The sequence below is a fragment of the Amblyomma maculatum genome, chromosome 8, assembly GCF_055883805.1.
Source record: "Amblyomma maculatum isolate TAMU_Amacu chromosome 8, ASM5588380v1, whole genome shotgun sequence".
NCBI lineage: Eukaryota > Metazoa > Arthropoda > Arachnida > Ixodida > Ixodidae > Amblyomma > Amblyomma maculatum.
Genome location: NC_139351.1, coordinates 1,094,887 through 1,120,409, shown reverse-complemented (window position 1 = coordinate 1,120,409; position 25,523 = coordinate 1,094,887). Strand labels below are relative to the sequence as shown.

Below are 25,523 nucleotides of genomic sequence, written 5' to 3'. Positions count from 1 at the left end.
CCTTTGCCTTCAATACCAATTTCTAGGCGACAGTCGGAGACCATTCCTGAGCGTCACAGCTGATGGATCCAAGTCCGACTACATCAACGCTGTCTACGTGGATGTAAGATGCAGCTTTCTTAATAATTTTTTACACTGTTAATTCTTGTAATTACGAGAAACACTAAGACTGCCAATAACAGGACGCCGATTAGTAGTGCACCATGAACTTCTGACAGCCTATCTTGTAAAAGCAGTACTCAGCAATGTACAGAACAGTTTGGTTATACGTTTAGAGCCACCAGTTAACGTTCGTGTCACCTTAATGCGAACAGCGCTACAGTTGGTACTGCAAACAAAGATTGCGCTATAAAACATAACGACTAGTCCACAGCCGTATATCTGTACATGGAGGTAGGCGCATTGTGTAGTTACATTGTTGAGAGTAAAATATCTTTGACTTAATCGACAGCAAGATATTTTATATTTTTGGCAGTCGACAAGCTACGCAGGCAAAAGGCATGCACAAGTGGTGCTCTATTTTGTTGCACCTTTTTGCTTCAACCTGTATTAGGTAATACAAGAAATTGTGATATTTAATTTGGTTCTTTTTTAACGGTTCGTTTTTATCCATTTCTCAGGACTTTCGTACTTGCGTTGAGTACATCACAAGAAGCTGTTTTGGATGAGAGTGCAAAATGCGCCGCACATCCAGACACAAAAGTCTCGAGAACAGCGAAACGTTTAATTGATCGTATCTACATTATTGTGCAACGAAAACTGGATGCCCTAACATGAGAGGTGCCTGCGAGACCAAACCAGTGACTTTGGCGCAACTGCGCGACAATTAGACTCAGCGATTTCGAAGTGCGGTTGCCGATTTTATCCACCTGAATACCACAAATTGATCGCGGCGATAGCAGAGAGATGATCCTACAGTTAAAATATATCAATACGCTGGCAAGAAAGCATCGCTTTTGTAGATATGGCATATTGAAGAAAACGACAATGGTGCTATTAGGGGCCAGCAGGTAAGAAAAGAATGAACTGACTCCATAATGTAGCCGTGTAAAGGTAATTTTCGTTTAATGCCGTAAGGTAGTAACTCAAAGGGACTAAGAGGAGTGTTGTTAAACGCTTGCGCTTGGTAAATAATGTGCATATAAATATACTAATCACATGTAACTATACATCCGACAGCCATCGTTCCTTGTTAAAAAGTTGTCTAGCTTTTACGATTTGTATAGTTTTAATCCTTCTATTCGGCCCTTTATATATTTATTCATATAACTCACATGCTCCTTGTACATAGGAGTATTGTGTGAGTGTGTGGTTTCTACGTGGACATAGGCCACCAACCACCGCGGGTTCGAGCGTCGCGCGAGCCGAAGCCCCGATCAGCCGTCACCGCGCGCGCACTGAAACACTGCAGCGCGCACTCAACCTCCACAGGGAGGAGAGCACTTCGCTGCAAGGACACCAACCTCCAAGTTCACAAAGGAGACGTTTATTGAAACGCCATCCTCCAGCGGCACACACACACACACACACACACACGCACACACATACACATATTTACAAACGCACATACGCATATTTACAAACGCACATACACACACATACGCAGTCACCGTGTCAAGGGAGCGCGCGAGGAGCAAGGCTCCCCTGCGCGCACAAGTGACACGGAGTGCCCGCCGCAAGCACGCAAGGGCGTGCTGTGATCTCTCTCGCAGTGACCAAAGGGTTCCTTTGAGAGAGTGTGGGCAACCACCGCAAGGTACGCCTGTCGCGGATCGTTGGATCACGATCGACAGGCTCGAGCTGTGCTCTCAGGTAAGACCCGGAGCAGACGAACTCGAGTACACACTGGTCTGCGCGGACAAAGGCCGGCAGACAAGAACAGTTGCGTACGCACCTTGCGATGTCTCGGAGGAGTCTCTCCCTCAGCTCCGCTCGGACAGTCGCGCGAGCGCGGCTGTCGAAGCGGTGCCGTGTTCCCGCCAAAAGGCGCCAATGGGAACAGCCACTGGGACGCCAGGGCGGAGCTGTGGCCCGAACGACAGTGACAAGTCGTCCGAGCCCCTCTCCGCCGCCTCCGGCGGGAGAAAGGGAACGGGGAGAACAACTGGGAAGCGGGCGGCGGCCGCGCAAAGGGCAGCCGCAGCAAGCCCGAATCCCACATCCTCCTCTCCTTAATTGCCCTCCTACCCATCAGCGACAGCAAGCGGCCGGTCCCCATGCATAGGGCGTGCTGTGATCTCTCTCGCAGTGACCAAAGGGTTCCTTTGAGAGAGTGTGGGCAACCACCGCAAGGTACGCCTGTCGCGGATCGTTGGATCACGATCGACAGGCTCGAGCTGTGCTCTCAGGTAAGACCCGGAGCAGACGAACTCGAGTACACACTGGTCTGCGCGGACAAAGGCCGGCAGACAAGAACAGTTGCGTACGCACCTTGCGATGTCTCGGAGGAGTCTCTCCCTCAGCTCCGCTCGGACAGTCGCGCGAGCGCGGCTGTCGAAGCGGTGCCGTGTTCCCGCCAAAAGGCGCCAATGGGAACAGCCACTGGGACGCCAGGGCGGAGCTGTGGCCCGAACGACAGTGACAAGTCGTCCGAGCCCCTCTCCGCCGCCTCCGGCGGGAGAAAGGGAACGGGGAGAACAACTGGGAAGCGGGCGGCGGCCGCGCAAAGGGCAGCCGCAGCAAGCCCGAATCCCACAAGTGGGACATACAAATATAGTATCATAATGTAAGAGGAAATACAACAAATAAAGGGAAGCGTTTCACAGTGGTTACCAGAAAGTATTGTGCCCAAACACTAAAATCAAGGAAACAGCTAGACAAAGTTGAAAATATGGCTATATGCAATAGAACAGAAATATGAGTTCAAACAAGAAGCCTGTAGTGCGAAGAGAGGCTAACCGATGGTCGCTTAGGGTAACAAACTGGATTCCAAGGGAAGGAAAGCGTAGCAGGGGGCGGAAGAAAGTTAGGCGGGCGGATGAGGTTAAGAAGTTCGCAGGGGTCAAGTGGATGCAGCTAGCACAGAACCGGGTTAAGTGGAGAAATATGGGAGAGGCCTCCGCCCTGCAGTAGGTATAGTCAAGCTGATGATGACCTTCAAGAAGCCTGCAATTATGTGAACTTTGAACAATTTCAAAATTGATTTTTTCTAAGAGCCAAAGCAAATATAGATCTCTGAACGCTGCACTATCACTGATATTAGTAACGTCGTGAGGAAGGAAGGTTATTCCCATGGCTAATATCACGTGAGAAGGATGGCAGGTTAAATGCTTGTGTACGACCGAAAATGCGCGTGAAGTTATTGTGATTGCGAAGGCGATGCAGATGTACAAAGGCAACGTATTTCCGCGAAACCTGAACACCATTTCATTAATTAAACAGAGAAGCGCGACTGTTCGATGTTATTCTAAATGTAGACCAACACCGATCTGTGACGTGAGCATGATGCGGTGGCGCTGCTGTCGTCAGGCTCGGCCGACGGGGGGTGAAAAGTAGGCTTTGCACCCATAGAAATACATGGAATCGAAAGATTTCAAAGCCGTTTTCTAATTTCACGAAGCACCTATGATGTCGTTATTCTGTACAGAACAACCACGAACATCTTAGAACAGATCGTGGAAATATGAAATCTCATTTCCGAGCTAAAGTACTTTTAAAATACCGCGAAGCGTATGGGTGCGAGCTGGGAGGGAGACCCTATAGAAACTCATGTAAACACAACTTACCGCAATATTTTTCTCGTTTCGCTGAGCACCAGAAGTGGTGGCCGGGCGCTAAACGTTGGCCAGAGCTTTGAAGAAGTTTGTCGCAAGGTATACTGCTTTATTGTGGAGGTATATAATCTACTTTTAAAAGCCCTCATTGTCTAGACTCCGAGTTAGAAATGCATTGCGGTAGCGCGGCCGATACAAAATACATGTAAAGAATGGTTCTCAAAGACACTGAATTTGCGCCTTTGAAAGCAGTCGTTAGTTAAGTTATGACCATGAATATAGATATGCAGCAACATTTCGCGTCTGTAAGCTATGTAAAACAGAGGTATAAATAAATATGGGCTGCGCGTTTTCTGACGAATTCCCACGTCAAGGACGCGAGTCGCACAAGCGGATTTTTTTTTCTTTTTTTTTTTGCAGAACGTCTTGTGCCATGCCTCGATATCATGTTGCATGACGGAAGTAAAAAAAAAAGAAATTCAAGTGCTGGCGACACGCATGAGGGCAGTAATGATGCCATCGAGACATGGTTCATTTTGTAAACTGAGATGAATAAAACGCAAAATAAAGGGCACGACGTCATTACGTTCTCAAAAAAAAAATCGATCGTGGCTAAGTAGAGACGGTAAGGAATAAAATTAAGGTGCGCCGCGATATATGCATGTCGTTAGCAAGTCGTAATGGCATTTTTAGACGCTCTATATTTCGACGTCCGTGCAAGCGTTACATGGTCTGCGCCGTACAAAAAAAAAAGAGATGGTGAAACCTCACAGAAAGCGCAGAACGATATTTGAGAACCATAGCGATACCACGGGGAAAATGAAAATAAATGAAAAATAGTTAACTAGCATATATGCCCGCTGATGATCTTGCACGCACTCATCTGATTCAAGATAATTGTATGCCTCCAGGGACATGTATGCCTGAATGCTCTCTGCAGTGAAACGATTATTATATAAAATCAAATGCGCTACAATGTTTGTCATGCCCAAAGGTGGAAGATTTGCCGCGTCAGTACGGAAGACTTCCTAATGTGTTTCAGGCGTTGCAAAAGGGTTCGGGTGCACACCGCCATCAATGTGCAGCTTTTCATTGTAGCGCTGTTTATCCGAGTCTGATAAGCTTTTCCCGTAGTCCGACATTGCTGCAACGCACACTACAATCTCTTGCAACTGCTGGAAGTCTGAAGTGTTGTGTCCTCCTACACTTGGTCCTCGTTTTTCGCGCTACCTTCAAAATGAAGTCTGACAATTTACGAGACTTTTCACAGCACGATAAATTGAAAGCGCACAGTTGTAGAAGACAATGCACTACCGGCGCCGTCGCTAGCAGACGCTTCGGAGCTGGAGGCGGCCGCGGTGGGCATTGCCAGCTGCGCCATCGTCTGCTGCAAAGCGCGATTCTCGTTCGGTCCATACTGTCTTACGGTGTTTGACAACCGCGTTTTAAGTGTAATTCTATGTAGGATATATCACTTCAGCGACGGTGTTATCAAGCAAATTTACCTAATTCGGCAGCATATTAGACTCTAAACAAAACTGCGCGATTTGCTACACTTAGCTTGGTGAGCATCTTGGGGGTGTTCGGATTCACAACACATCTAGACCATTCGGCGATATTTAGAAGTAGACTGCCTCCGCAGTGACCCAGCATACTTTGTCACACGCTTCTTCAAAGCGCTGGCCGACGTTTAACGATCGGCTACACTTCTGGTGTCTGCGAAGCGAGAAAAATGTTGCGGTAATTTGTGTTTACGTGTGTAACCTTCCCAACTCGCACCCCCATATTGTGACATATATGCCCTGCATCGCTGGACGTTAAAGAAGACAACGATCAGCAACAGTGACACAGAAGACGACAAAGCGGTAGCAACGTTTAGGGCTAGAAGAAGGTTGACGCTGCTGTGCTTCTGTGCTTTGTGTGCTGTGTCATCCTAGACTAACCTTCGCGCACTTCCCTTGCCACGTATCATCTTGGTGGAGGTGACTAAAGATCCCTGTGTGCACACATAAATCCATTTAAGCAGCCGAAAGCTGGATTTGCGCAGTGGCCGCAACCTACCTGGGATCACAACGTCAACAACGGCCACTATGACCTCTGAGGCAGCTCCTACCACCGCAACAACATCGGCGCAACCACTCGTCCTCACAAAAATCCGCCACCCTTCCATCTTCAATGGCGAAGACAAGACAGATGCTGACGACTGGGTGGATCAATCAAAGCGATGCAGCAGGAACAATCATTGGGACGCGACCATCATGCTGGTCAATCTGATATTCTATTTGGCGGGAACCGCTCGCACGTGGTTTCGAAATCACGAGCATGAGCTGGTGACCTGGGAAATTTGCAAGCAAAAGCTTCACGACTTGTTCGGGAAGCCCATTGGACGGGCTCTCGCAGCAAAAACCGAACGTTCATCTCGCGCCCAATACACCACGGAGTCCTACCTGGCCTACATTCAAGACATGATCGCGTTGTGTCGCAAGGCGAACAGCTCCATGCTGGAAAGTGAAAAGGTAGGGCACATCTTGAAGGGCATCGCAGATGACGCGTTCAAAATCCTCTTCTGCATGGATTGCTCTAACGTCGAGTCGGTGCTTCAAGTTTGCCGAAGATTCGAGCAGGCTAAACAACGACGCCTGGTACATCGCTTTGAGCACCTTCTGAACAAGGCAGCTACATCATCCTGCGATGATCTGGCTCTTCTGCAGCAGCCTTCTCAGTCCACAACAATGACTCGGATCGTCAGGCGAGAACTCGAGGCCTTAGCTCCTGCACCATTCACATCTCCAGTGCCTGACACCGTGGCCATGATACAGGCTGTTGTCCGACAGGTACTTGCCAACGTCTGTTTTTCCTCCAACCCCGTACCACCCTTGTCACCATCGCATCCTGTTCCTGTAGTGGCTGCTGCAACCACTAGCCAAGCTCCCCCACGTCGCTACGTTAGTCGCAATCCTGCAGAGTGGCGCACCTCAGATGACAGGCCAATTTGTTTTATTTGCTGTCGAGCCGGCCACACTTCCCGTTATTGTCGCAGTCGAACCTTCCCCACCCCTCGTTCTTACTACAACGCTGACCATCGGTACTACTACGGGCCTCGACGCTTCCCTGCCCAACCTGAACAGCTCCGCCCCGAATATAATGCACCTGGACACTTAACTCCTCACCCAGATGAACCTCACACCAAAGCCGTCTCAAGTGTCCGTCACTCCAGCCGATCTCCATCTCCACGGTCTCGAGGATCTCGTTCACCGCTGCCCCGTCGCAACTCTTCCCCATCATACGCCGGCGCCTACTCGGAAAACTAGCGAGTGCAGCGCCTGGGAGTGAGGCTGCATTACCGACCCGGACTGTCAACTCGGAACTGACCCTCGCACCCAGACGTAACCTCATTGACATTTTTGTGGATGGAGTCTCAGTTTCTGCCCTTATTGACACTGGCGCCCACATTTCCGTCCTCAGTTCCTCACTCCGGCAACGCCTCAACAAAGTCCTCACACCCGCTTCCTTATATACCGTTCGTGTTGCTGATGGCAACACAGCTACTGTGATTGGTACGTGTACTGCGAGAATTACCATTGCCGACCGCCATATCCCTGTGCTATTTAGTCCTCACCAGTTGCCCTCACGACGTTATATTAGGACTCGACTTTTTAACTGCACATTCCGCGCTCATTGACTGTTCTTCTGGACTGCTTCATCTGGACCTGCCACTCTGTCCTGACAACCAGGCCTCGATACTTCAACGCTCCGTCTCCGCTCCTCTACATTTACTCGTCTGCCACCAGAAGCTGCAGTGTCTGTGCTCATGTCGCCTTTCCCCTCCGTTCCTGATGGCGACTACGTTGTTCGCCCCATAACCGACGTGACACTGCAGCATAAAATCGCTCTCCCTCATAACATCATGCACGTAAAAAATAACAACGCTTATACTCCAGTCTTGAACTTCGGCCTTTTTGTGCACGTTCTTCCTGAAGGCATTACTCTAGCCGCTCACCCCACTGTCTCAGGTCACAGTTGCCGGTCTTTTACCTGACCCCATTGCTAAAGTGTCGACACGACCTGCACCGTCCCCATCTCCGGAGGCCCGCATATCAAGAATCGTTGCACCTAATTTGCGCCCTGACCGTGCTACAGCACTTACGAGTCTACTGAATTCGTACAGCGATATTTTCGATTTTGGTGACCGTCCCTTAGGACAGAAGTCCCCCGTTACACACCGTATCGACACCGGAGACGCCCGCCCAATTCGCAGAAGACCTTATCGAGTCGCCATTTCTGAACGATGCGTCACACAAGATGAAGTGGGCAAGATGTTAGCAAAAAACATTATAGAGCCTTCGAGCAGTCCCTGGGCGGCGCCTGTCATGCTTGTTAAAAAGAAGGACAATACCTGGAGATTGTGCGTTGATTACCGACACCTCAACAAAGTTACAAAGAAAGACGTTTACCCGCTCCCCAGGATAAATGATGCCCTGGACTGCTTGCACGGTGCCAGCTATTTCTCTTCCATTGATCTTCGTTCTTGTTATTGGCAGATCACCGTCGATGAACGGGACCGAGAGGAGACCGCCTTCGTCACTCCTGATGACCTCTATCAATTCAAGGTGATGCCTTTCGGCTTGTGTAATGCGCCCGCAACATTCGAGCGCATGATGGACTCTCTCCTGCGCGGCTTGAAATGGACGACGTGCTTGTGCTATCTCGATGACGTCATTGTATTTTCTTCTACATTCGAGAGCCATCTCCATCGCCTTGATGTCATTCCTGGCGTTTTCCGAAGAGCTGGCCTTCAGCTGAACTCGAAGAAATCTAGCTTCGGCCGACGTGAACTCAAGATGCTCGGTCACGTGGTCTACGCCCGTGGCGTTCAACCTGATCCAGACAAAATGCGTGCTGTAAGTGCATTTTCTACACCCCGTTGTATCAGTGACGTGCATAGTTTTCTTGGGCTTTGCTCCTATTTTCGGCGGTTCGTGCCCAACTTTGCGGAGACCGCTCGTCCACTCACCAATCTTTTGAAGAACGACGCTCCATTTTGCTGGGACCAAGAACAATCCCAAGCCTTTTCTGCGCTCATTGCAGCCCTCACCAACCCGACCGTCCTGGCACACTTCAATCCTTCGGCACCAACGGAGGTACGCACCGATGCCAGTGGTCACGGTATTGGTGCCATACTCACCCAGCAGTAGCTGGGTCGCACTCGCGTCATTGCTTATGCCAGTCGCCTCCTTTCTGCGGCTGTCCTCGTGTCGGCCATTACAAAGTTTCGCCCTTACTTGTTTGGCTGCCCGTTCTCCGTCATCACCGATCACCATGCCTTATGCTGGCTTTCTACATGCTGGCTTTCTACTGGTCGCCTGGGTCGTTGTGCCCTCCGCCTTCAGGAATACACTTTTTTTGTCGTCCACAAGTCTGGCCCGGCTGCACGCTGACGCCGATTGCCTGTCCCACAACCCGGTAGATCCCCCACCTGCGAGCGAGTGCGGCGATGACACATATGTGTTGGCCATCTCTGACCTTGCAAGCATTCGCCATGAGCAGTGCTTAGACCCCAACCTTTGCAGCATAATCAATCGCCTCAGCACTGGTCACCTTGATGCTACCCTTGCTCTGTCTGTGCTCCACAACGGCACCTTATACCGACGGAATATCAACAGCTGCACTACAGCGGGTCATCTTGGCGTATCTCGTACGTACGATAGCGTCCGCCGCCGCTTCTTTTGGCCAGGCCTCTATCGCTCTGTTCGTCGTTACGTGGCTTCTTGTGACCGGTGTCAGCGAAGGAAGAAGCCTTCGGCTATGCCTGCTGGATCCCTGCAGCCGATCGACATCCCAGTAGACCCGGTTTCCCGAGTTGGCCTTGACCTCCTCGGCCCTTTCCCACTTTCTGCGTCGGGGAATAAATGAATTGCGGTGGCCACGGATTATACTACGCGCTACGCTGTCACCCGAGCGATACCCACCAGCTGTGCAACTGACGTGGCTGCGTTTCTTCTCCACGACGTCATCCTGCTCCATGGTGCTCCACGCCAGCTGCTCACTGACTATGGCCATTGCTTTCTTGCTCGAGTAGTCGACGAAATTCTTCGGTACTGCTCCATTAAGCACTATTTTACCACCGCTTACCATCCACAAATGAGCGGCCTCACCGAACGCCTCAACCGCACGCTCACGGACATTCTGTCAATGTATGTCTCGAATGATCACCGTGACTGGGATATTAATTGGCTGTTTGTAACGTTCGCGTACAATTCCTCTCGTCACGACACAATGGGCTACTCAACGTTTTATCTTCTATACGGCCGCGACCCTCCCTTCCTTTTGACAGCGTATTGCCTCCCACCGCTAACGCCAATTGCTACGTTCGTGACGCCATCTCCCGAGCTGACGCCGTCCGTGTTATTGCTCAACGCCGACTGGCCTCCTCCCAAAATTCTCAAAAACGGCGCCATGATTCTCGCCACTGGGATGTCCACTACTCTCCGGGCTCTCTCATCTTGCTCTGGACTCCCGCTCGTAAGACCCTACCGTGTTTTACAGCCAGTCATTCCTGTGACATACGAGGTCGCCCCTATACTTCCGCCGCGACAGTCCTCTATGCCACGCACCGAGGTTGTTCATGTCGCCAGAATGAAGCCGTACTACCCTTGCAGTAGTTCGTCCTAGTGCGCACCGGGACTGTGCTTTTCGTGGGGGAAGTAATTTGACATATATATGCTCTGCATCGCTGGACGTTAAAGAAGACAACGACCAGCAACAGTGACACAGAAGACGACAAAGTGGTAGCAACGTTTAGTGCTAGAAGAAGGTTGACGCTGCTGTGCTTCTGTACTTTGTGTGCTGTGTCATCCTGGACTAACCTTCTTGCACTAACCTTGCCACGCATCAATATGTTTCGCTGTGTTCTAAAACTATTTCGCCTCGGTAATGAGATTTAATACCTTCACGATCTGTTAAAAGATGTTCACGGTTACTCTGCACAGAATAATGACATCATAGGTACCCCGTGAAAGAAGAAAACTGCTTTGAAATGTTTCGGTTCTATGCATTGTTTTGGGCGCTAAATCTTCTTTTAACCCCCAGTCGGCTGCGGCGCCGCGAACTTCCCCTTTGTTTGTAAACACGATGTTGGTATATAAAATTGATTGCGACGAATTGATCATTTTCCCTGGAATGACTGTTATAATTGCGAGTGATGAAGCGTGTAGCGCGGTTCTGTACAGATTCAGGACAATGCATAGATAAAGTAAGCTTGCTGAGAGCGAAGCAAATTCGAGCTGTGGGAGGGCAAACGTCTGATAAGGTAGTTTTCAAGTGGCAGAAAGCGTAGAACTCTTGTTTGGGCTAGTTGGTGCATTCTGAATCAAAAAGAATACGGCACGAGAAAGTCATGTGTTTGTGTGACCTAATTTTCATAGCCCGTCGCGCCGTATTACTTGTCGTATTTACGTGTGTCGACCAGGAAGTTGATTGTCCGGGGGCACACTCGTTGATCGAATAGATGAAAGTGGAATGTGATATCTTGAAGACATAGCGCAAAAAAGACGGGGTCAACTAACACAGATGTAGACAGGACAGGTGCTAAATGTGATAGCTTGTGGCTGAATATCATGAGTTTGCTTTTGCCCGTGTTAACTATAGCTAGCCAATTACCACTATCCTTGATATTGACTAAGCTTAGAGCTTGCCTCGATACTACAAAACCTGGGCGTTTCTTTTGAGTAAACATCAGGTGTAAGTCACTGTTTGTGTTCTACCACTCTTAGGTCTGCGTCTTCGCTTTTTTTTTTTTAACAATGATAGTCCGTGCGGCTGGTTTGTGATGAATTGTACCAGTTCAGAACAGTAACTGGTGTGGTTCGCGTGATATGAAGTGGTCGTTCCTTTGACAGGGATTCAAGCGGAGAAGAGCTTACCTAGTGACTCAGATGCCTCTGCCGGAAACTGTTGCTGACTTCTGGGAAATGATAGCGGCGAGCGGCTCTGTCACTCTGGTCACGCTGGGACCACTGGAAGACGAGGTACTGTAATATACTACCCAACGCCTACTAGCGGATGAGTTCTTCATACCAAACGAAAAATATGAACCATACACTTTAGACGCAGGTGAGCCTCAGGAAAAAAAGACATTAGATGAGATAAGAAGCATGCCTCTCTCCTAGCATTTTAAAAACCAAACGAAACCAGAGAGATAATATCAATTCAAAAATAAATATCTGTCTCAAGTTTGAATCGAATTTGCCATTTGCTTAAAACCGACAAAGTAATCTCTATGACGGCCGTTCTCGCTGCCTTCATTAAAGCGCTTAAACACCGCGGTATATTTCCTCCGCGACTGTTTTTTTTTTTCATTTTGAATGCAAAGGTGTGGAAGTTAGGGCACCATGATTACTGAGCAACTAGGAATGCAGAAATATTTATTATGCCAAAGCTGAATTGCATAAATGTAATTTTATTGTAGCATTATAGATATGTGTAGTCCACTCAGTATTCTTCGGATGTTGCCAGGGTAATGAATCTAGGAAATGAAATCTGGGATGCCATCTTCGAAGCCATGTGGGCGGAGAAGTGTCCCCTAAAATATTACGTTTTATCAACAGCTCGGCCTGTGTTGACAGATCATCGCGTTCTAATCAATACAATTATGAAATACGAAGCTGTCGAAGAATACGTAAGAATAAAAGTGGCGTGCAGACATTCCCACCAAAATATATTTTCGAAAACAAGTGGGGTGATTTTAAAAACTCTTTGCGGGCAAGATGCTGGAGTAAACTATGCATGAACCCTGATGCTAAGGCAATTCACTTAGGCTGAGCAGTGACCTCATGAATTGTAACTGACTAGAAAAACCTTTTTATATTGAAGAAATGTATACTTTGCTACAAAGAGCTGCCCATTCTGCAATCGAAAGTTGCCCAAACTTGATAAACTTTTAATAAGTGTTCCTTTAAGATGTATATTAGTGGTGCCTTAGAGAATATTCGCTTGTTCTATTTTGGTCCTCTACTCACTTCCAACTGACCGCGTAATATTACAGAATACGTTCCCTGTTTTTAAAGCTCATAAAGCTTTGGACACGAGCCACAGAAATTGATTCAATGGTTAGTTTTTCTTCAGCCGTTCTTATTAGGGCATTTAAGATAGGTTTCCAAACCAACGCATTTTATTCATGTCTCCTGAATGGAGGGAAAATATTATTGTCCAGAAAAATCATGCATAATTACATTAATCGCTATGCCAGCTTCATTGATTTACGAATACACTGCGTACATCTATGAACTTCAAATATTGCACTTTCTGCATATATTACTAATCGCAAAACATCTGGCCTGGACGGTAATTTGCATTTTAAATTGGAAAACATTCTTCATGCTGGCGCCTTGACAATAATACTTATAAAAATACTCAAAATGCATTTGCATAAAAAAATCTCCAGCATGCTCAATTAAACGTAACATTTTGACTAACATCCAGCGTTAGAGATTTCTGCAATATTTGTGCCTTCTCTTGGTTCCATCAGACTACACCTCAATTTTGGCCAAACCTGAAGACACCTGTTCGCCACGGAAAGGTCTCAGTTGAGCAGACAGATTCTCAGGACTTTCGAGGCCTCCTTGTAAGGACATTCAAGGTCACCCAAGGCTCGGTAAGTAAGCTGTGTTTCACATATTCTGTTGTTGAATTGCTTATACTCAGATTAGTTTGGAATAACAGCGCGAAGGACGAGGGCGAAGATCAGAAGGACTCAAACACAGCGCTGACTGACAACTGATTTTATTTCCTGGAGTTGGCAAGTATAAATACATAGCTTGAAGCGTGGCAGAAAACACAGATGCAATGCGCATGCCGAAACCAAAGCCAGTTATCTATTTTTACGCATTGCCAAGAAGGCAAGCTCTTTGTCCGATAACGCAAGGGAAGGAGTGCTAATGCATCTGTCCCCAAGCTCCAAAATTCTTCCGGCTTAAATGATTTCTCGTGTGATGCGGTGTTTATTTTTCCTGTAAGATTTGCATTTATCAAAAAGGGGGTTTTCATTCTGTTTTACATTCCTTAGTGCATGTGAGGCAGTGAAGAGGCAGGTTACGGTCCTTGGAATTCTCCACATCCTTTTTATGTTCTCTTAATCTTTCATTAAGGCATCGCCCCGTTTGCCCTACATTAACTTTCCCACATGACAGAGGAATCTCGGGAATCTGTCTGACAGTTTGGGCAAGTCGACACCTTTAGTTTCATCCTAGAAGGTAAAAAGCGACATTAAGTGTTATGCTAGGCAAGCTATGCCTTACCTGTCTGCCTAAGAGATAATCGCTTTAGCCTCCATAGAATCGAGCGCCACAGCTATTCCTCATAATAGTAAAGATAGCAAAAACTAAGTATCATGAAGAAATGTTTTCGTATTTAAGAACATTGCTGGCTCATGAGATTTTTTAGTCGCTTTAATCTTGGTGGAAAGTTTTCTAGAGCTCCTTTTACCTAACCTCCACCTTCGCGGGATGTGGGGCGAACAGTATACGTCCAGAAGTCTGGCGTGTGTATTGGCTCCCGAGTCACGCCTGTCCTGAGAGGTATTTTCCTTAGTAAAATGAATACGAAACTAGCGGAAGATCGTCCTGACCTTACAGAAAGGAATTTCCGGTATGTGGACAATTGTGTTTTGTTTTCTTGAAACAAAGCTCCCCGCGTTGCTCCGAACATCCTCAAGTGTTTCAAAAAGAGGGCGAGCGTTGCCTTTGAACTACCACGCTGCATCCAGTTCCTTGACCTGCGGATCTGCAGTCACGGGAATCGAACCAGTCAAGGATGAAAAAGCCGCTCCTTAACTACAATTCCGGTCATTCAAGATTGGTCAATGCCGGCATTGCTACTTCTCGCCTGAAAGCGTCCCTTTCAAAATCCTGTAACCACTAAGTGGAGGCAGGCTTCCTGGGGCAATTGTACAGGTTCACAGAAGCTGGTTTTCCTGATCGGACCTTGTCTCAGCTCTCTGAAAGGGTCCTGTCGAACGATTTGACGCAAGTTCGAGCAAATGTATGGTAGGAGTACCTTACATCCACGGCATTTCACACCGCCTGAAAAAAGTGAGGTACGGGGTTAACGTTGTTTTCACCGCGAAGCTCGGTGGTGTGTGCAGTGCTGTGTGCAACAGACTTGAGCATTGTTGAAGGTGAAAACCAGCGAAAAGAGGGCGAGTTAACAAGGAAGGAGTGCACAAGAGCGACGCTTGAGCATGGTTGTGAGAATGCGAGGAGGGATTCATGATAGCCCACAGAAAGATGCTTACAGACTGTCACACAGGCGTTGTGTATCGAATTCCGCTTTCATCTAGCAAAAACTAAATCTGCCAGACTTGCCGGTGTATTATGAACGTCTGGCGGGACACCGTAGGTCGTTGATAGGTGCTGTGTCCTCTAACCTCGCATTGCATTGAAGAGGTAGTAAATATTGTTTTCCTTTGCTGGATAAAACAAATATCTTGTTTAATCACAGTGAACACATATGTCGTGACTTGGTGGAAGCTTACCTGATAAAATAAGAAGCGGACACGTTTGTCAAACCACCTTCGGTTAACGTGTCTGATAAGGAGATAGCTTTCTTACGTATATTCTTGAGAAAAATATTTTGCAAATCAAGCCTGTAAAGCATGTATTACAGTCCATTTCTCTTGTTCTCACCTACATTTTCTATTTGATCATTGAGGATGGCAAATTTCCTAACGAAATGAAGTTGAGACTAACTGTCATATACAAAGGCAGCGACAGAAATGACACTAAAAATTACAGGCCAATATCTGTTATGTCGTTATTCTCAAAAGGGTTCTAAAAATATTGTTACGGAGCACAGTATACCGAGACGACGACGACGTGCTGATGTGAAGTAGTGAAGAAGACGACGCTCAAGCCTAGCTAACTTCGTTCTGTGGTGTGCGGTGTGTGGTGTGCGTCTAAGAGTGAACTAGCGTTTACCGCTGTGTTCTTTCCTTAACATTTGGTGGAGGATTGCTGGAAGTACGTAAGTCGCCAAACCTGGATCTCCGTAGTGGCCGCCAGATTGGTACAATCACTATGCAATCCGACGCGACACCTTCTTCAGCGGCACCATCAGCTCCCACCGTCGTCATGACGCAGCCTCGCGATCCAGGCACCTTTTGCGGCACCGACCACATCGACGTAGAAGATTGGCTCGCCATGTACGAGCGGGTCATCAAGCACAACCGTTGGGACGCGACCCTCATGCTCGCCAACGTAATCTTCTATCTGGCAGGTACGGCGCGCGTCTGGTTCGAGACGCATGAAGACGATATCACATCGTGGGAGATGTGCAAGGAGAAGCTTCGAGACCTATTTGGCAAGCCGATCAGACGCAAGCTTGGCGCACAAAAAGACCTCGCATCCCGTGCCCAGTCTTCGACAGAATCGTACTTGTCTTATATCCATGAGATTCTAGCACTATGCCGAAAGGTGGACAGCGCCATGTCCGAAATAGACAAGGTGGGCCACATATTAAAGGGAATTGCAGACGATGTTTATAATCTGCTGCTTTGCAAAGATTGTCCAACGGTCGACTCAGTTATCCAAGTTTGCCGCCAGTTTGAACAAGCAAAACACCGCCGTATTACTCACCGCTTCGAACGCTTGCCAAAAACAGCTGCTACGTCCTCGTGCGAAGATAGTCCAACCTTACAGCAGCCATCTCATCCCTCCAACTTGACCAGGATTGTTCGTCGAGAGATAGAGGCTATGACACCCGTTGCGTTCGCTCCTCAACCAGCGGATGCTACTATAGCCTTAATCCAATCTGTCGTTCGCCAGGAGTTCGCAAATGTGGGCCTCAACGCGAACGTGGGCTTCAACTCCGGCCAACCTTCCGCACAGCCCTCGCTCCAACCTAATGTTCCTGTCGTAGCTGCTGCGGCACCTACCACTCCCTTTCAGACGCGGTACCGCTACCGCTACCGCAACCCGGACGAATGGCGAACCTCGGATGACCGACCAATCTGCTTCAACTGCTCACGTGTCGGCCACATTTCCCGCCATTGCCGCAGCCGTTGAGTTCCGCCACCTCGACCTCGCTACTATTCTGATCGCTGCGCCGAATATGTTCCACACCCAACCTATGTCGTGATACGCGCAACTCGCCAGCCCCGCGCATGCCCAGCCGCTCGCCGTCTCCTCAGACCCGGAGGTCCCGCTCGCTCAATTCTCGTCGTTCCACATCTCCCCACTTCTCCGGCTCTCATCCGGAAAACTAACCAATGCAGCTCCCGGAGGTGACGCTGCATTGACGACCCGGCCCGAAAATCCTCTGCTGACCCTCGCTCATCGCCGCAACCTTCTAGACATCTTATGTGGATGGTGCCCCTGTTACTGCCCTCATTGACACTGGTGCCCAAATTTCAGTCCTCAGCTCATCCTTTCGCCGCCGTCTCAAAAAGGTGGTCACACCCGCCGCTTCATCCGCCGTTCGTGTTGCAGATGGAAGCGTCGCTGCCGTCGTGGGACTGTGCACTGCGCGCGTGAGTATTTCCGGTCGCACTACCCCTGTCCTCTTCACTGTTATCGACCGCTGCCCTCACGACGTGATCCCCGGCATCGACTTTTTAACGGCCCATTCTGCCCTGATCGATTGTTCAACTGGTCTTCTTCGCTTAGACCTGCCCTACTGCTCCGAAAACACCGATGTCAAGCCCCGCCTCCGATCCGCCGAATTTGTTCGCCTACCACCCGAAGCTGCTATTTATGTCCCGCTGGCCCCAATCCCCGCAGTTCCTGACGGCACATACGTCACTTGCCCAATTACCGATGTTGTTCTCCGTCACAACGTCATACTTCCCCATACCGTTGTGACTGTCACTGATAACCGCACCTATCTTCCCGTACTGAACATCAGCCGTTCGACTCAAGTTTTACCCCATGGTATCGCACTCGCTGATCTGTTTCCTTTGGCGGACTGCGAAGTTGCGGCTCTAACCCCTCAGTATCTGTCGGAGCAGCATATATCGCCTTCTCATTCGAACCTCTTTTCAGGCATGATAGCCGCGGATCTGCCAGATGACCAAGCCAAAGCTCTCTCCGACCTTTTGCTGTCGTACAGCGATATATTTGATTTCGGTGACCGACCATTGGGCCAAACATCCGCTGTGACCCATCGAATCAATACGGGTGACGCCAACCCCATCCACAGACGGCCTTATCGTGTTTCCCTTACTGAGCGGCATGTTATACAGAAAGAAGTGGACAAGATGCTGGCACAAAATATTATTGAGCCTTCCTGCAGTCCCTGGGCGTCTCCTGTCGTATTGGTTAAAAAGAAAGACCAAAGTTGGAGATTTTGTGTCGACTATCGCCACCTTAATCAAATAACAAAGAAGGATGTTTACCCTCTTCCGCGAATTGATGACGCGCTTGACTGCTTGCATGGTGCCAGCTATTTTTCTTCTATCGACATGCGTTCAGGCTACTGGCAAATTGCTGTCGACGAACAGGATCGCGAGAAAACCGCATTTGTCACCCCCGACGGACTCTATCAATTCAAGGTGATGCCATTTGGACTCTGTAACGCTCCTGCGACATTCGAGCGCATGATGGACTCACACCTCCGTGGCTTTAAATGGACAACATGTTTATGCTACCTGGATGACGTCGTCGTTTTCTCTTCGCAACCCACCTTGATCGCCTTTCTACGGTCCTGGACGTTTTCCGCCGCGCCGGTCTTCAATTGAACGCCAAAAAATGCAGCTTCGGCCGGCGCCAAATCAAAGTCTTGGGTCATTTGGTTGACGCAAATGGTGTGCAGCCTGACCCTGACAAAGTTCGAGCCGTGCGCGACTTCCCTACCCCACGTAGCTCAAGTGACGTGCGAAGCTTCCTTGGCCTTTGTTCTTACTTCGCCGTTTCATTCGGAACTTCGCAGACATCGCTCGCCCACTTACCTCTCTTCTGAAAAAAACGTACCTTTCACATGGGGTTCTGACCAAGCCTATGCCTTCACGACACTTATTTCCGCCCTCACCACCCCACTTGTTCTGGCGCACTTCGATCCTTCTGCACCTACCGAACTGCGCACCGACGCTAGCGGACATGGTATTGGTGCTATCCTTGCCCAGTCCCAGCATGGTTCCTCCCGCGTCATTGCTTATGCTAGCCGCCTGCTTTCGTCCTCTGAGCGCAATTATTCAATCACAGAGCGGGAATGCCTTGCACTTGTTTGGGCGCTGACCAAATTCCGCCCTTATTTGTTTGGGCGGTCCTTCTGTGTAGTGACTGATCATCATGCTTTGTGTTGGCTGTCCTCACTTAAGGACCCCACTGGCCGCTTGGGTCGCTGGGCCTTACGAATACAAGAGTATGAATTTACTGTGGTGTACAAGTCCGGCCACTTACACCAAGACGCTGACTGCTTGTCCCGCCATCCCGTAGATCCTCCCGATTTGTCCGACCATACTGCTGACGACTATGTTTTGTCCATCTCGGACTTTATCAATATCGGCTCTGAACAGCGTCGTGATCCTGCCCTGCAACCAATTATTGACCAGCTGCGCAACATCCCCGACTCTTCCGCCAGCATGTTTGTACTACATAACGAGATATTATACAGACGCAATATGCGTCCAGATGGCGCGGACCTTTTACTGGTCGTTCCGGCTCATCTGCGCTCTAGTGTCCTCACCCAACTTCACGACGTTCCTACAGCAGGACACTTGGGAGTCACACGCACTTATGACAGTGTGCGACGCAGATTTTTCTGGCCTGGTCTCTACCGTTCTGTCCGTCGCTACGTCGCCGCTTGTGAGCTGTGTCAGCGCCGTAAGATACCCTCGCTTCAACCTAGTGGGCCCTTGCAACCAATTCCAGCGCCGACAGAGCCGTTTTCTCGTGTGGGCCTCGATCTTCTTGGGCCTTTTCCGACATCGACTTTTGGAAACAAGTGGATTGCTGTGGCGACTGATTATACCACCCGATATGCTGTAACCAGGGCTATCCTTACCAGCTGCGCCTCCGACGTTGCCGACTTTCTTCTGCATGATGTCATCTTGATTCATGGCGCTCCACGCCAACTGCTCACAGATCGTGGCCGCTGTTTCCTCTCTCAAGTGGTTCATGACCTTCTCCGCTCATGCGCTACTCGTCACCAGTTCACCACGGCCTACCATCCGCAAACGAATGGTCTTACTGAGCGCCTCAATCGCACTCTGACCAACATGCTGTCTATGTATGTGTCCGATCACCATCGTGACTGGGATGTCTCCTTACCTTTCGTCACGTTCGCCTATAACTCCTTACGCCATGACACCGCCGGATATTCTCCCTTTTACCTACTCTTCGGCCGTGACCCTTTACTCCCATTCGACACCTTGCTGCCTCTTGACGACTCTTCTTGCAGCTAAGCTTCGGATGCCATCGCCCGCGCTGATGCTGCCCGGCACATAGCTCGAGAGCGTCTTGGAGCGTCTCAGCGCTCTCAAAAACGTCGTTACGACCTTCATCACCGAGACGTTCACTACCCTCCTGGTTCCCTCGTACTTCTTTGGCACCCGGCTCGCCGTGTCGGTATGTGTGAAAAAATTTTGCCTCGGTACGTGGGCCCCTACTCCGTCTTGCGGCAAGTCACCGATGTGACCTATGAGATCGCCAATTTACAGCCCAAGAATCCTTCCACAGCCCCTCATACAGAACTCGTGCATGTCGCCCGTCTAAAACCATATCATTCGAGTTCTCCTGTGTAGGACGCACCGGGACGGTACTTCTTCGGCGCGGGAAAAACTGTTACGGAACACAGTATATCGAGACGACGACGACGTGCTGATGTGAAGTAGTGAAGAAGACGACGCTCAAGCCTAGCTAACTTCGTTCTGTGGTGTGCGGTGTGCGTCTAAGAGTGAACTAGCGTTTACCGCTGTGTTCTTTCCTTAACAATATTATCATTAAGGTTGACAAAATTTTTTTTGTACGAGATGAGGCTTTTTTCTGATGCCCAGTTTGGTTTTAGAAAGGGCCGCTCGACTGAGCATGCTCTGCTGGTTCTCAAAGAGAAGGTCTTAAAGTTTAATATTAAAAATAAGTTGCTTACTCTTGGTCTATTTATTGATTTTTTTCCAAGTCTTTTCAATCACTCAGTCATAATATTCTATTAAATAAATTGTTTTTATATGGAATTCGAGGAACACCTTTAAACCTTATCCGGTCTTAGATTCGAGACAGAAGTCAGTGCGTACACATTGGTAACAGACAGTCCTCTTTTCTATTCATTGTAACTCGAGTCCCAAAGGGCAGTATTTTAGGTCCATTTATTTTTAATATATATTGTTACGATGCGGCAAGCCGATGAAAACATGACAACAGAGAACAGGGAGAAAATGTTGGATGACCGTGAGAAAACGTTTCATGAATATGTTAGCGGGCCTAGTGTGTGCTCGCCTGCCCGCGCCACTGCCCGCGTTTTTTCGTTGCTCGTTCGTAACATGACCCGGGGCCACCGAGCGATTGTCCCGATCGTGGACGAGGAAGTTTACCGATATTGATGGTTCCATGGCATGATGATGGGCGTGTCTGGATGCTTGAAGAAGAAGAAGAGGAAGAAGGAAGAATAGAACGGCTTGCCGGCATGAGACGATATTCAAATAGCTTGCACGTCCTCTACCGTAGCAACGTGTGAGAGGCAAGTACAGCTAACAATTAATAAACTAGTGACGTGGGGAGACGAAAATGGATTTCCGTTTTCTCCCCAGAAAACAGAGGGAGCTGTTTTCACTCAGACGTGGAATACAAACTGACCCCACTCGGCACCTGAACGAGACTGAATAACCAGTTAAAACTTAGCACACATTCCTGGGGAAAACTTTTGACAGAAAACTCACATTGAAGTTTGAAGTTTTGTTTAGTTTGAAGTTTGAAGTTTCGTTTATTGTACTTAAAAGATTAACAAAACACGAATGCAGAAAGAGGTTCCAAACTCAAGGACTGTGGACGGGACCTCCTATAATGATTATTGTAAAGAAATATATATTGAGCGGTTGCAAAATTTAGACAATATTTATCATCAGTGGGATGGGGTGAACGAAACGTGAATTTACCGCAGGCACTATTGTTGTAATGAAAACGGTTACACACCTAATCACATAATGAAAACATAAGAAAAAATTGATAAAAAGATATAAAGGATAACACTGGAACAGTTTACGTTGAAAAATAAGTTGGTGTGATAACAAAACTGATGAAGAGCGGATTTAAAGGCATAAATAGTTAATGATTGTTTGATATTTACTGGTCAAGAATTCCAAAGAGTGGTACCGGAGAATCAGACTGTTTGTTTCCCGTAATTAGTGTTTGGTTTAGGCAGCAAGAAGTTAGTTGTTGGCGAAACGTGCTTCGGTACGACGCGGTATTTGATCATTGGTGGTTAGAGAAAATGGAAGTAGCTCTCTAACAGATTTATACATTAGGATACATAAACTGTATCCTGCAGCAGTATGTGGATCGGGAGCTTCCGGACATGCAAGCTGGATTTCGCAAGGGCAGAGGAACTAGCGACCAGATTGCCAACCTTCGCTGGATCATGGAAAAAACAAGAGAGTTCCAGAAACCCATCCACTTCTGCTTTATTGATTGTGCGAAAGCGTTTGACTGCGTAGATTACAGCAGATTGTGGCAAGCTCTCCAAGAGATGGGAGTTCCAATTCACCTCAACTGTCTCCTCAGGAACCTGTATTAAGGGCAAGAGGCCACAGTCAGAACTGGGCATGGTCTTAGTGATTGGTTTCCGATTGAGAAAGGAGGGATACAAGGCTGCATACTGTCGCCCTGACTATTTAACCTATATCTGAGTGCATCATGAGGAAGGCTGGTCTGGACGAGTCTTCAGCTGGAGTAAAGATTGCTGGAAAACGTATCAACAACCTTAGATATGCGGATGATATCACTTTAAAGGTAGAAAATGATGTGGAACTCAAGAGACTTTTGATGTGCGTACAAGAAGAGAGTGAGAAGTTTGGGCTTAAGCTGAACATTAAAAAGACAAAGATCATGGCGTCTTGCCCTATCAAGTCCGGGAGCATCAAAGGACAAGAAGTGGAAGCTGTGACAGATTTTTTCTTCTTGGGCTCCAAGATTACTGCGGAAGGAGACTGAAGCCATGAAATTAGGAGACGCCTGCTTCTGGGAAAGAGAGCCATGGCTAGCCTTGACCACCTAGTAAAGAGCAGAGACATTACACTGTCAACCAAGATCCGTATAACCCCTGCTATGGTATTTCCAGTTGCGATGTAAGCGTGCGAGAGTTGGACTGTGAAGAAGGCTGCAGCTGAAGAATTGACGCGTTTGAATTTTGAGAGTTCCTTGGACTGCCAGAAGATCAAATCAGTCGATATTGTCGACCATAAACCCTGACTGCTCATTGGAGGGTCAAATTCTAAAGTTAAAGCTCAGCTACTTTGGTCATCTGATGAGAAGAGAGGAGTCGCTGGAGAAAGATTTGATGTTGGTTGACGGTCACCGGAGAAGAGGTAGGCAGCGAACGCGATGGTTAGATGGCATCCTCGAGGCGCTGCAGATGAAGTTATGTGATGTTAGGAAGATAGTGAGAGACCGGAAAGCGTGGCGTGATATGGTCCATAGGGTCACGAAGAGTCGTACATGACTGAACGACTGACTTAGAGAATAATAACCAGCCAAGGGACGAGGACGAAAAAAGACGATGTACACACGGTAGCTGGACTAACAGCTGTGCTTTATTGAAATAATATTTCCCAAGAAACCTTACAAGTCATGCGCAGCTCGACGTCCAACACACAGCATAAAAGCGACAAAAAAACAACAAACACAGTTGTTAGTCCAGCTACTGTGTGTACATCGTCTTTCTTCGTCCTCGACCCTTGGCTGGTTATTATTCTCAAAGGCAATGTACCAACTGACCAAGATTTCAACCCTCCTTGAACGACTGAACTAATCTGAACTGAACTTAAACTGTAGACGATTATTTTGTTCACAGAAAGAATACTGTGTGATTGGAGCAAACGATGGGCATTTTCTGAGCGGTGATTGCAAATAATAATGGGTATAGCTGAATTTTGGAGAATTTGCAGGGAAGATAAATGCGAAGGGTACGTGTTTCCCCAAGATGAAATGCAGTACTGAATGTGAGTGTGGATGAACGAGTAATATAGAGAAAAAGCGTGGGAATATCAAAATACGGGCGAACTTTAATTAGTACTCTAATGCCATAAGCCATTTTGCGAGAAATTGCTGTGATGTGAATCCGAAATTTTAGATGTTTATCAAGTTCCACACCTAGAAATGACACACGATCGGGAGCAATAATTGAGTTTGAGCCGATGTTAACAGACGGGGTTTCGAAGATAATTTCTTGAGGTGAGCTGAAAACTATAAAACTAGATTTGGATGTAATAATGGACAGCATATTATCCCGGCACCAACTGAATACAATGTCTGCATCCGCATTCCGTTTTTCTATCACCTTGTTTATGTGTGAGCCCGAGGTTCAGATGGTCGTGTCATCTGCATAAAGAAAACAGTTAAAACTATTAAGGCACATAGAGAGGTCATTTATGTATAAAATCAAGTGCTGGGTCACCAGACACGCCTGGCCTCTGCACAGCCTGGGCCAACGTCTGCAATGCAGTTTACCTCACGTCTTCAGTTGCTCGGCCTTGCCGAAGTCGTTTTGCTGGTGGTGGAGTACACAACTCAGCACTGTAGTCTGGTTCCAGGTCATATAAGCTGTTTTGCTTAGCAAGAAACTGCGCTTCAACAGCCTCTGGAGTGTTCGACCTAAAGTGTTCAGGCAAATAGAATATATGTTACCTGCTGAATTGAAAAGCAAATAATCTAACGCCTAACTCAGTGGGAAATCAAGCGGCGCTGCTATGTGCTTAGTTTTGATATGTTACGCATTATTTCTTCTATTTCGAGCTCTCGTGCTGTATTCTTGAATGTATCATTTTTCGCTGCCCTCCTATATTATACCCTCACAAATAAAAGAATTAATAAATAAAACTTGCCTTGTCCTGGTCTCCCACATAGGCTTCCGTGGCGTACCTGTGCGTAGAGCGTTGCACGGCGTCTAGAAACTTTGGGCACCGAAAGAATTTCCCCATCGTAGAGTACCTATCGTCCTGGCTCTGTCCGCGATCTTCTGTCTTTTTTTTTTTCTTTTCGGTATGTTCGCCGCTTGTTGGCGAAAGTTGTTTTCAGCATTTCTGTAATCGAAATCAGATCCCCGGCGCAACTATGAAAGTTGGCTGTCCTCCATGCACTGCAAAAAACACGGCGTCGTGATGCATCGTATAAATGGAGCTTTAATGCAGAGCAGAAAACTTTAAACCTCTTGTCGTCCACACATTCGGCGATTAGCATTCCTTCCCGAATTCAAAGCGGGGAGGGCGAATGGTACCTGCGAAGCTTTGGCTGCGCAGGGCCGGTCTTAATCCCATAATCAGCGTCAGAAGGCGGAAACATGCAAGAAATTGGCGCGGGATTATCCTGACAATAGACGGCTGCAATGTTGTACCCAATTTACGCTCCCAAATTGGTTTGGACGCCATGGTGAAGGGGTTTCATTGTGCAGAGAAGCTGACTTCTAGAATTTGGCAGACGGCCCATAGCATGCTCAACACAGTTTTGCAACACACGCAACACAAACACACATGACAAAAATGGCGCTGTACTTTTATTTCATCCTTTATATTTGTTTCGGTAACATTTGCGAGGCCTATGCAGGCAACGTGTTTTGATTTAAGAGAAGACACTTCACGAGAACGATATGCAACGTCGCTCGTGATTTTTACTT

At 47.9% G+C, this 25,523-nt stretch overlaps 1 protein-coding gene across 5 annotated transcripts in view; it reads left to right on the top strand.

Moving 5' to 3' along the window:
- The window catches only part of LOC146180432 (receptor-type tyrosine-protein phosphatase T-like), a 680,195-nt gene that overhangs the window by 631,685 nt on the left and 22,987 nt on the right, over nt 1–25,523 (top strand). For 4 of the 5 annotated variants that reach the window (XM_084576026.1, XM_084576025.1, XM_084576028.1 and 1 more), the window contains 3 exons: nt 27–103; nt 11,612–11,740; nt 13,240–13,365. In XM_084576026.1, the coding sequence (XP_084432152.1) occupies nt 27–103; nt 11,612–11,740; nt 13,240–13,365 (332 nt within the window). The remainder of the gene's footprint in view (nt 1–26; nt 104–11,611; nt 11,741–13,239; nt 13,366–25,523) is intronic. The other variant, XM_084576027.1, reaches the window with a different exon arrangement.